The sequence below is a fragment of the Hippoglossus stenolepis genome, chromosome 6 (assembly GCF_022539355.2).
Source record: "Hippoglossus stenolepis isolate QCI-W04-F060 chromosome 6, HSTE1.2, whole genome shotgun sequence".
Lineage (NCBI taxonomy): Eukaryota > Metazoa > Chordata > Actinopteri > Pleuronectiformes > Pleuronectidae > Hippoglossus > Hippoglossus stenolepis.
In genome coordinates, this window is record NC_061488.1 from 28,047,562 (window position 1) to 28,060,210 (window position 12,649).

Consider the following 12,649-nt stretch of genomic DNA (forward strand, 5'->3'; position numbering starts at 1 on the left):
AGCTGATAATCCAGTATACGTAGTCGGTCCTGAGACTGGAATAAAGCAGAAAACAGAACACTGCATCGCAACCTCCTATTACTGGTGAACGACCTACCTGTCAATGTGACTCCACCTCATGCCAGGTCTGTCCCTGAAAGAAGGACACATCACAGACAAAGACAAAACAGAATAACAGAGACGATGACTGCAACACCGGATATTGGTTAAGAATACCTGCAGGAACAGCAGAGAAAAGACTTAGAGACTAAGACTAAGAGAAACTTACCATGCCCCAGAGGAATCCTACCCAGAAGCTGGTGAAAGACTCAGCTGTTCGAATACCTACAAGGGAAGAAAGTGACACTGTACTTGAATATGCGGCAGATCCTGCCTATTACTTGAAGAAAGTGGGACCGACACCAACGAAAACCTACGTGCTCTCACCAAACCTGAGGAAGAGGATCTGAACGACGGACACCCAGATTCGGACTCAGAGGAACGACCCTTGACCAACCCTGTAGAGCAGGGGTCTTCAACTAAAATTGCAAGAGGTCCAGACATCAACCATCCTCCCCTTCTGGGGTCCGGATAATTAGAGACGTACAAATATGGGCTCTGACTAAATCAGTTTAATTAACATTTTTATTGCACAAGGTTGCTTTTGTAACAATACAAAATCAAACACAAACTGGCAAAAATACAATGCCTATGCTGGACAAACATGAAACAAAGTGCAATAAACATTTTGTCTTGGAATTTGCATATAGGCCTACATTCCTTTTAACCATAAAGATGTAACATCCTCAAAGACAAACATATAAAGTGCTTTAGGTTGAACTGAGCTTAACAACCACTTAAAGATTGAAGCAAAAATTCTTAGAAAAAGTAACAAGAAATTATTTTCATAGGTTCATTCACATGTAGCCTATTGTCTGTATGCCTACTTCCCTAATTCAGTGGGAGAAATTGGCTTTAGCTTTCTCTGCTAGTATTTTGAACCTTGGGAGGAATGGGGTCAGTGCCATTCTCAAACAGGCATGTAAATGTTCATTAGTCATTCTTGAACGGTATTTGGTCTTAATAATGTTAAGTGTTGAGAATGCTGATTCGCAACTGTATGTGGAGCCAAACATCGTCAAGGTGTGTACTGCCACTTTAGTGAGACCAGGGAAAACTTTCTCAGGTACAGTCTGTAGCCAGAAGCTGGCAGCATCACTAACTCCACACTGCTCTTTCAGTACTACATTTGCTTGCAGATCAACAAGTTCCATCTGTAGAGATGCCATATCTACCCACTTGAAGGTAATTTTATCCTCCTGTGAAAATGTGGTCACATTTTGGACCAGAAAAGGGTTCTGAATGAAAAGGAGGACCTGTTCTCCCAGGCTGAAGTCATCAAAACGATCACTGAAGTTTCCAATCAGTTTTTGTATGAACTCAACATGAGAAGAAATATCTCTCTCACCCTGAATTTGCTTCATTGCTGGAAAATGTATAAAGTTCTCTTGGAGATCCACTTTGAAAATCTTCAACTTCCGCTGGAAAGACTGGACAGCTGCTACCAAATCACACACATAGTTGTTCTTGCCCTACAGTTTTAAGTTGAGGTCATTTAGGTGTGAGGTTATGTCAACTAAGAAGGCCATAAAATCTTTTTATCTCTCATCTTCTAAAAACTGAGCAAACTGTCTGGCCTTATAATTCTTCTGTTGTTCCAGGAACATTTTTATTTCATTTCTAATTGCCCAAACGCGTGCTAGAACTCTGCCTTTGCTCAACCATCTAACATTGCAGTGCAGCAGTAGGTCATTTGAATTTGCATCAACTTCCATCAGGAATTCTCGAAGGAGGCGATGTTTATGTGATGACGATGCCCTGAGAAAGTTGATAAGTTTCATCACAGTATTCATAACCTCTTCATACTCTTCTGAAAGAGCAGAACACACTGATGGATAATGCAGTGATATCATGGAGTGAGCTCCATCGGTGGTGATGGACACAACATCTTTCATACTGATATCTCTCTGTGTTGACATTTATTTTATAGCTAAGTATATGTCTTCCCCTCTGGTGTGTGTTGTAAGTGCTGTGATGCCTAAAATGTCCTCACAGAAATCTTTCCTCTCTGTGTGGTCAAATCTGACATATACCAAAAGCTGAGCATTGTCACTAATATCAGTTGATTCATCAACTGCTAAAGCTATGCACGGTGCACTTTTAATAGCAGCAGTGAGCTGTGACTGAACATCCTCTCCTAATATTGCTGTGCGTCTTGTGGCTGTTGTGGCTGAGAGGGGGATTTGTTGAATTTTTTCTGTCAGTTCACGTCTTTCTTTTCCATCCAGAAGTGTTTCGGACACAGCATTCATGCACTCTTTAACGATACTCCCATCTGTAAAGGGCTTTTTATGTTGTCCCAAAATCCACTGTATTCTCAGCGAACACCCGTATGTCCGCTGTTGTGCGGACAGGGAATGAGAGAGGACCCGCGTAGATCGCTCATACTGGGCTTTGAGCTCATTCATTCTTCGGGTCCTTACCTCGGTAGGAGTCTTCAAAGTGTCTGTTTGGTTTCATAATGGTGTTTTAAATTGTCGCTTTTGACAACCGCAACAGACTCAGAGCAAATGAGACACACCGGTCTTGTTGAGCTCACTGCAGGAAGAACAAACGCATACTTTTCTGTCCACTCTGCTCAACGTAAACTTGCTTCTCTCTACCTAGCAACCCGGCTACACAGTATATGATAGCAACCCATAGGACCCAAGTGGCTCCACTGGCCTGGCATCATTATGCCTGATTAAAGGTCTCTTAAAAGTCAAACAAGGCCGCCGAAGCATATATATAAATATATATGCGCGAACCGGCAGGCGGAGTGGGAACTTGTTCGGATGATGGAGGACCTGGTGGCCGCGTACCGGGAGGAGGGAGCGGCGACCAGACGGGAGCTGGAGGTGCTCCTGAGGCAGGTGGAGAGGGAGGCGATGCGGACGGAGCGTCAGCTGGCCCGGTTGGGACCCGCTCCTGTTCCAGCCTGCCACACCGCGCCGAAGGAGGTGGTGAGCGCGGCCCCAATTTCGATTCCGCGCCCCCGCGCAGCACTGGTGGAGGGCGCGGCTCTGGGAGGTGCGTTGGCTGTGACGTCGACGGATGCTCCGGTCTCCACGCCTGCTCAGGTCTTCAACCCCCTTCCTGCCCCTGCACCAAGGCTGGCGGTAAAGCCAGCGTCCCCTGCACCCGCAGCAAGGTTGGCGGTGAAGCCGACGCCCCCTGTCCTTGCACCCAGGCTGGCGGTGAAGCCAGCGTCCCCTGCAGCCCTTGTTTCCTCGTCGGCGCAGAGACCGACTTCTGCAGCCCCTGTTCCTGCGTCGGCGGAGAGACCGACGCCTGCAGCCCCTGTTCCCGCAGCCCCCGCCCCGTGTCCCTCGTCAGCGGAGAGGCCGACGCCTGCCGGCCCTACAGGCCCTGGTCCGGTAGCCAGGGCGCCAGGGCAGCGTCACCCACTGGCCCGGCCTCCGGAGAGCCTCGGTGGGTGGGCTGGCTTCCTCTCCTGGTCCGTGGGGAGTGGAGGAGTGTGCCAGTAGACCTTGCCACGGGGCTCTCCCCCACACAGCCAGAGACGGAAGTGTTGCTTTTTAACATCTTTATTCGTCAACAAACATAAATTCAAAACGCCAACTTAAACTTCTGAGCTTTCCAGCTCCTTAGCTCACTCCGTGTCTGAGAGTGTCCAGGAGTCTCAGTCTCTCTGAGTTCCTTTTTGAGGCAGCGCAGACGCTGCCTTTTAAGCACGAGGACCAATCAGCTAACAGCTCTCACCTGCGCTGACTCTGTGGTGCAGGTGAGGGTGCTCTCCCAGCCCCCTCACCTCCACAATTTTTTAATGGAGAGTCGCGGTCCAGATTTGGACCGGAGTCCGCCAGTTGGTGACCCCTGCTCTACACTGTCAAGAACTCCATATCCTTCAATTTTGCGGCAGTCTGAAACAACTGACGGGCCACATAATGAAAACTCAGCTGAGCAAATGTATTATTGCTATATTATATTGTTGTCAGACATAACTGTTGAGGAATCTTTGACCATCCTCACACATTACTGTATATGCCACTATATATTATGTATATTGTATTATATCTGTACAGGAGAATAGTGCTTGTCTAATTCCACAGATAGTCCCTTCTCTCTCTAAGCAGTACCCAAGGTCAGGTTATAGATAAAGGGCCAACCAACAGTGCATTGTAGTGTCTCCGTTTAGGGACTTTCATATCTAACTCAGATGCGCCCAGACAGAGAGGCACAAATTCAACTCTTTTGCGTATTACACCAATGGCAAGACATAAGGAAACAATGTGATTTAGGAATGCATAATTAACTATCCAATAGGATGCGAACACCTACATGTAACATAGTATGTGCTGTTAGAATGGGTGACGCAAGTAGAGGAAGATATATGGGGATGCTGTGGGAGACATCTTCAGACTTGGGGGTGACAATTACCCATGTTGCTCTGTTAGCGTTTATATATTGTTTCACCTTCTGGTCTCCTTGATGCATCAAGTCTACATTAAAACCTTCTGCATAAGACATCAGTCACTGCCTGAGTTCTCCTTTCACCAGCTTCCAGAAAACTTCCATAACAGTGTGTATAAAGATGGAAAATTAAGCCAAAATATCTCAGATTCTAGTCCTGCCATCTTGCACTACACATCATTTGGAGTCAGAGCCGTGGTATCCAATTCCCGCTGATGCACACGCTCGAAGAAACATTTTGTGACAATCTATATGACTTAAAATGTATTGTTATGGCCAGCTCATTTTAGGCCACAACAATTAAGTGAGAACTACACAGAGTTTAAATCAAAGCAACATGTTTTAATATTATCAACAGAATAACCAATGTATGGATGTCAGGTCAGTTGTCAGTGTGTGGTGGAGGTGTTGGATGTAGTGGAAGCCATGTGTATGTAGCAGGTGTTGTATGGCGGAGAGCAAAAATACAAATAAAGAGCATGAGCTTGGTTGTCCAGGGAGAGAGCGAGATCAGTTTAATGCAACCTCTCCTTTATACTCTGCTGTGCAGGTGCAGTGATTCCGCCATCAAGAGTAGGCGGAGCATCGAAGTAACCAGGAAGTCAGGTCAAAACAAAGCAGCAAACCACCTGCAACAGAGAACACCAACAGGACAACACATACGGCCAAGGCCGTCACAGTATTAAAGTGTACCTGGACTTTTTAGTTTGGTCCATGTCACAACAACTGACATTAAGGAGGTGAGGTTTATGACATTCTTCAGGCAGCCACCGGGAAGCGATCGTGATTTTTTGGTTTAATTTCTTTATACAGTCTATGATATTTTCTTCCTATGTATTAGGAGGCAGTTGGAGATGAATAGTGGGCAGGACAGAGTATGTGTGTGATAGTAAGGCAAGGAACTGTAGCAGTTAGAAGTTTGCAAATACCTGTGAAGTAAAAGTGCAATAATGTGCAGTTTAGGTTGTTGGTCAGTAAAGATCCTGTGCCGCCATTGCTGTTAGATGCCCTGGTTAGTTTCACTGGGCCTCATTCACCAACCATTCTTAAGTAGAAATTTATTTTTAAAACCCACTTACACAGTTTTTACGAAGATTCTGACATTCACCAATGTTTTCTTATTTCTGATTTGTTTTTATGTAAGAACAGAATCTACGGATACTCAAGGGTACTCTATCGCACACTTTACAACTGAAATGCTTGTGTAAAATAATCAGTTATTTAGTTTTTTACTTTTAATTATACAGTTGTATAATAACATTTAAATTACCATAATATTTTTCTCATTTTCATCTTAAAAAAAGACTGAAAAGTTTCAGTGCATATTATAATTTTTATAAATGTTGAAGAGGGCAACACAGACACAGAATATTTGGTCTGTACTGCAAAAGATAACACTTTTTAAACACATGTTGAAGAGGAGAATAGTTAGTCACAAAAATAGTCACAGATCGTTAGGTTTTACACATTTGTGTTACATATTAAATGTGTCACATGTTCCATAGTTTTACCGATGCAGCTTTTAGTTAAAATGTTCCGTCCAAGTGTAGTCATTCTGAAAACCGATTTTATTTCTGGTCTGAGAAGAGACCCCATTTTTCTCCACTTACCTGAACCGGTCAAGGCAGATGGTTGCCCACATAAAGTCTGGTTCTGCCAGAGGTTTCTTCCAGTTTATAAGGGAGTTTTTTCTTGCCACAGACGTCAGTGCTGCACGTTGTGGGAACTGTTGGGTTTCTCCATAATTTTCAATTCTTATTTCCACCTTTCTGTATTAAGTGCCTTGAGATAATATCTTCTGTGATTAGGCACGACACAAACATTTTCTTTGAATTGAATAATTTTCCAGGTAGTTGATGATTATTTTTCCATAAATCTACAAATCATTTGAATAATCCTTGTAGCTCTAAGGAACACATTCAATATTTTAGTTAGATCAGAATTAGTATGTATATCCTCATCTAGTTTATACAAAGTACACGCAGACACTCTGATTGATAAACAAAAAGGACTTTTACTTGAACAATAATAAAGGCACAAGACAGAATTTTATCTAATTGCTGCAGAATTTCTGTGATGTAAAGATAATTCTAATTCTATGCTTAGACCATAAAAGTAACAATGCAACTCTTTGACACTGAATCATTAACAGCACAGGCAGCAAATCATAAAAATATTTAAAAAATACTCTCTTGAATAAAATATAATGCAGAGATAAGAAACAAAGATGGGATGTTTAATGTAGATATGTGCCATCATTGATGCTATATTCAAACAACCTGACATACAGTGGACCATCAATACAAAGTACAACTCTGCTTCCTTTTACTTTCCTTTCTCATAAGTTATATTTTAGTTCTTTTAAGAATAACAATAAAATAATGTACTAGGATTATGGACCAAATAGATACAATATTGCTGAAAATTTTGTAGCAGAGTTTTAACAAAAACATTCCAATAGAACAGTATATTGCAGTTTATCCTCCAGAAATCCTGTCCTATAAATTTCCCATTACATACCAAACCAAAATCATAATCTAAGACTGTCCAATACAGTGCTGACAGTCCTCTTCTTAGTCCTGACACAACATTAAATTGACTGAATGACAGTGAAAATATTACTACATTTCATAATTGCAAAACAATTGTAATTTATCAAATGCTGAAGTGGTTAAACATGTTACTGAATGTCCTACTTGGAATGTAATGACAAGAGTTACTAAAGTTTAGTTTAGTTGCAGGCTATGAGGCAATGTTGGCCTGCTTTTAGTGCATATATTCCAGTTACTTAATCAAAAGTAAAGGAACAAACAACAACAAATTAAAGTGCAAACGTGACAAATTATATCAAAAGGTCAAAAGTTAAATTCTGAAGATAGTAGATGAAACTGTAATATTACATTTTGGTAGTTTGTTGTGTAGGTGTCAATTTGTTCAACACCAGATCTAAATCACTGACCATTTTTCTTATTGCCCTCAAGTTTTATCTGGAAACCTATATTCAATGAGATATTATTGTCAGGTCTTATTTTTGTAGTTTAGTGCATCACATCTGTCCTTCTATGATAGTGGTTGTTATTTAGGATGCAGATTATGGTTATAAAATGTTTGGGCCCAGTCCCATTACTGAAGCCAGTGGATGTGAGACTAGGCTCCTTGAAGACTGACAATGCCTCAGCTATAAAAAAGGTAAGTCTTAAGAGAAAAACCACTGTGCAGCTTCATTTACAGGAGAACAGTGTTCTCCTATAAATAATGTGTGTATGGTGGTAAACTGGGTGTAAATGCCTTGCACGTGTTTGGGAATGTCTAAATGTTTTAAAGAATGGACAGAGACAAAAGCTGAGAACCAGGCTCAATAGAGTTTGGGAAGAGCAGTAGGATAATCTGAGTCGGGTTAAAAAGTGATATAGTGCTGTCGAAGTTTGGCCACAAGGAACTCGTGGGTTAAATTATGTCTTGTGATTATTCCAACAATCTGAAAGAGATCAAAGACAACAAACAACAGTTTTATCAGAGACAGCATTATCTGCAAGTGCAAGTAAAACTTAAAGATTTATGTAGTGTAAACCCCATGACACACTGGATTAAATTACATAATGGAGCAACCCTAAAACCTTTGTTCAATGACTACTTACTTCTCCAACAGCATTGACAACTGGTAAGTGTCGCAGGCCCATGGTCCTGAACAGGTTGAATACCTGGGAGATGCGGGTGTTGGGTGACACTATGTAGGGACAAGGGTTCATGTAGGGGGTGACATCCTGGAAACGCAGGAAACGTCAGGTTTTTTTTCAGCCTTTATCAACTCAGAATTACTATTAAATATTGAAAAATTTAACATTTAAAGTTTCTTCATCCAGAAAAGTACTTTTGTAATTCAGCATTTAAATCTGTCTTACCACTATCATGCGGGGGTTGAGCAGGGTTAAGTCCAAATCATGGATGTCAGGGTAACGTGGGTAATCTTCAGTCATTTCTGAATATGACAACCTGGGCTGAGTGGCACTCTGTGATGGAGGGTATGAAGAGACATTCAACTGGATTTGTAAAATTTTATCGTGAATGAACGTTTCCAGATATATTTTGTGGCAGGACTTTGAGCCCTAAAAATACAGATCTAGCTTACTACATACTACATACTAGATCCAAACAGATATGCCAGGAGTAAACAATTTAAAAACTCTGATCCTTAAGATGTCATTATCAAAACTTTATGAGAAATACATGCAATTAGGGCTTGATATTTTGAAGTTTAACCATGCAAATATGTGCATCTCTGTTTACATTTAAAATGTAAACAGAGATGCACATATTTTCTGCATAGTTTTCTCTGTAAAATACAGGTTTTAAGTCCACATACAGCGTCTTTTCATACATGTCTGGACCGTGAAATGTTAATTTAACAGTTTTTAGCAGCTCTGTCAGTAATTTACTGCTCTTTGTGTCTATCATTCACGCCTTGCACTGCGCCAACCGCGTTAAGCCAAACCAAGCGTGCCGCCATCTCCTCCGGCTCTCCATACATTTACTAAGTTTACAAATTGAGTTGTTTTTACCCTGTCTGAGTTTACACATGTGTCCGATCACACTGATTGCATGTGTGTGTATGTGTGAGAGAAAGCGAGAGAGACAGCTTTTGGTAAAGACGAGGCATTCTGCAGGAAAACTGTGGAACAAACTCTGAAGCGGAGCCCCTGGGGGAAAAAACTGTGTTTCGTCTTCTTCTTCTTTCCTCTTCTTTCTGGCGGAGTGGTTGTATTTTTGTCAGTGGCAATAACTAGCATTTGTGAGCAGGACTGCAGTGAAACATGGCGCCTTAAGCGTGAGTATAAAAGGGAAGCTGTTGTGTCTCTGTCACAGCTGGTATGAATGATCAACCCTTGATGGGTTGGTCATTGCATAACAGCAACTTAAGTCTCCACAAAATTAGTGTAATTCAATGTAGTGTCCTGTGTGTGGGTGACTTACAGATTGGTTCTCAGCATAGCAAACCCCTCTGATGAGCAGGTTGACTAACTGCGAGCGCAGGATGAGGCCGTGGAAGGTGAGTGGTCTGAAGCGCTCCTCCATGGTCCACTCTTCACTGGGAGACTGATCTGGGTACAAGTTGGGGTAGGGAGCATGCCTGTATGTGAACGGTAACAGTACAATAATTAGAGGAGTTTCATATATATTCAAGAGTTTATAGAACCATATTATCCTAATAGATCTATCTAAATACAACTTTTGGTTCCTGGAGTGTGTAAGAGTAGAATGGGAGGTAGAGCTTTCAGCTACTCAGTATGAGAGAATTTTTGACCATCCTCGTACAGTAAATCTGTTAAATTCAGATGCCCACACAGAGAGGCACCAACTCCAATTCTTTTGCATATTACATCAGTAGCTAGAAGTAAAGGTTAGGTATGCATGCTTTCGTGGATGTGCTGTTGGGATGGGTGACGCAAGATGAGGGACATAAATTGGGATGCTGTGGGAGACAGCAATCTTCAGACTTGGGGGTGACAATTGCTGACAAATGTTAGTCTGTTGGTGTTGTATATTAGTTCACCTTCTGGTCTCCTTGATGCATCAAGTCTACATTAAACCCTTCTGCATCAGACATCAGCTGCTGCCTGAGTTCTCTTTTCACCAGCTTCCAGAAAACTTCCATCACACTCAGTAAATGCATACGTAAAAAGGAAATGCAGTACATTATTTCTTTGTTTGCTTTGTCTTCAATTAAGTACTTTAAATCTTCCATGTTATATCAACAGTTTAATAATCCATAAACTCCATCTGGATTTCACTTACATGATCAGGTAACTTTCTATGTGTATGGATGGAACCTATTTTTGTGTCCTACCTCCTCTCTAACATCTGCTGCAGCAGGTCCTCTCCCTCCTCTGCAGGCTCTACCACAGCATTCTGTTCATCACAAACATTCCTCAGCTCGCTGGATGGGTATGACTTCATTGACTGGCTGCGTCGCCGCTGTTCCCCCGCACGGGACATGACACTGGATTTCTGCATGTGACAGAAGTTAACACTGATATAAAAGCTTGCTGCGGTGGTGCACACGTAACTTGAGGTTGAGTCCCGGATCAGTTCTTACACCTACATCCACTATTCAGTAGCAAGAAACAGCCACAGTAATCTTATAAAGTTATATACCACTGCTAACCAGTCAAGTTGCAGGAACTATTGCAACTTTTGTTTCTTGAATCATGGTGTTGAATAATGATGTCTCTTCAGAACATAAAGATATCAGTGAACTTGACCTTTTACCGTATGGTTATAAAATTCCATCGCTTTATCCGATTAGACATTTGTGTTAATTTAGTAACATTTTGAATTTTTCTGTTATAGCTCAAAACCTTTGACGGATGGAAAACCCGAAAACAAACTGCCTCTGTCAAAGCGGCTGCCAACATGGAGGCATTAAAAGAAAGGGGAACTCTTGGATTTGTAACTGGTTAAACCTCGTTGGCAGCATCAACCTCAAGCTCTTTCAGCTATTTTACGATACAAATACATATATTTCAAAGGATTTAATTAAATTTTTTCACCTTGTAGATGAGAAAATGTAGACTTATATACATATACAAATTCCATGAATAACCAAACCAACATTGTAGTCTCTGTAATTTCCAGGTTCTATGTGTTCTGCTGAATTAATGTAACCAAGCCTATCTTTCACTTCACATGTGAAAAGTAAAACGTCAAATTCCCAGTGCCTTATTCAACCTCCACGAACTGGACAAGATAAAATGACCTGGAAGATGCAGACACATGATGACGGCATGTAACTCAGCATTAGTTGCTCATTTGCACATTTCATGAATTTGCCCTTGGACCACCCCCCTAAAACTCTAGAGCTAATAAACCAAACACAAATTCAAATTCAGTACTGTTCAGCACAGGACAGTGGGGGAGTGAGGAGAGAGGACATGTGGCAGGGCAAATCCTTCAGTTTTCTATATATTTATTTGTTTTGTATATAACATGATTGAAGAAAAGAGCATAGGCATAAATCTTGATAGAAGGTAGACATAATTTATGCATTGAGGAACAGGAAATGTTCACGCCTTACTAGCACATTGTACATTGTTGGCACCATTGTAGCAGAAAAGGAGAAAACTAAAAAGACAGAATGGCCCTTTACTCCTCAACAGGAAAAGGAGGGGCGAGGGAGATGATAATTTGGACACACCTGTGAGCCAGAGAGAAGAGGGGAAATCAAACAACGGTAGCATGGAGTGGAAGCATGTGAAGTGAGAGCAAATGTAGAAAGGAGATCATAAAAAAGATAAACTAGTTTCTGGAAAGTTGATCCAAGAAACGGCTGGATTTATTTCACACACACACACACACACACACACACACACACACACATCCCTCTTTACAAATCGAATTATGAACTGAATGGCATATTATATACAAACGGTTTTGTTCCTGAACACACTCCCCACACACATAATCTCACACTTGATCTGAACTCGAACTATACTCATCATGAACTCTTAATGGAAGCTTCTTTCATATGTTTATTTGATGGACGGTTAATTGTTCTTATTTGGAAATTAATTTGTTTGCCATTGATTACTGGATATTTTGGTCAATATGAGTTTTTTGTCTGTTTATCAATCATACCTATTTGATTTGATTGTTAACTTGATTGAATTTTAAAGATACTCAACCCCCCTTCTCTTTCCAACTCCGTCTGGGTAGGAAGCTGGACATTTACAGCTTAATTGTTGAGTGGTACATACCTTGAAGCGAATGTTGTTGCTGACCAGGATGTTGCCCTTCACAAATTCCCGCTCATTCTGCCGGTTTTCAGTGACCACTGGGAAGGCATGGTAGATAGTGGTACGGAGTATGCTGACAAGAGACTGGACTCGGGTGTGGGGGTACAGATAAGTCAAGTTGGGCTCCATGATATCACTAGCTGTCAGTCTTGGGAAAATGATGTTGTACACAGATAACATGAAGACAAAAGATAAGCAGTGATGTTAGAATTCACCCAGAATGGCTGTGTAAAAATTGATATCTACAATCAAATTTAGAAAAGTGTTAGAACCCTAAGAGTGAAAGTTAGGTACTGACAGACTGCTAATCTGTTTAATCCTTTTGTGTACTGCAGTAACCTGCACAT

The 12,649-nt window shown here is 41.4% G+C and overlaps 1 protein-coding gene across 4 annotated transcripts in view; it reads right to left on the reverse strand.

Moving 5' to 3' along the window:
* Nucleotides 1-6,506: 6,506 nt before the first annotated feature.
* The window catches only part of clcn6 (chloride channel 6), a 57,092-nt gene continuing 50,949 nt past the window's right edge, over nucleotides 6,507-12,649 (reverse strand). For all 4 annotated transcript variants that reach the window (XM_035160006.2, XM_035160005.2, XM_035160007.1 and 1 more), the window contains 6 exons: nucleotides 12,264-12,450; nucleotides 10,358-10,518; nucleotides 9,484-9,640; nucleotides 8,415-8,522; nucleotides 8,151-8,276; nucleotides 6,507-7,990 (listed from right to left, as the gene is read on the reverse strand). In XM_035160006.2, the coding sequence (XP_035015897.1) occupies nucleotides 7,910-7,990; nucleotides 8,151-8,276; nucleotides 8,415-8,522; nucleotides 9,484-9,640; nucleotides 10,358-10,518; nucleotides 12,264-12,450 (820 nt within the window). In that variant the 3' untranslated portion in view covers nucleotides 6,507-7,909. The remainder of the gene's footprint in view (nucleotides 7,991-8,150; nucleotides 8,277-8,414; nucleotides 8,523-9,483; nucleotides 9,641-10,357; nucleotides 10,519-12,263; nucleotides 12,451-12,649) is intronic.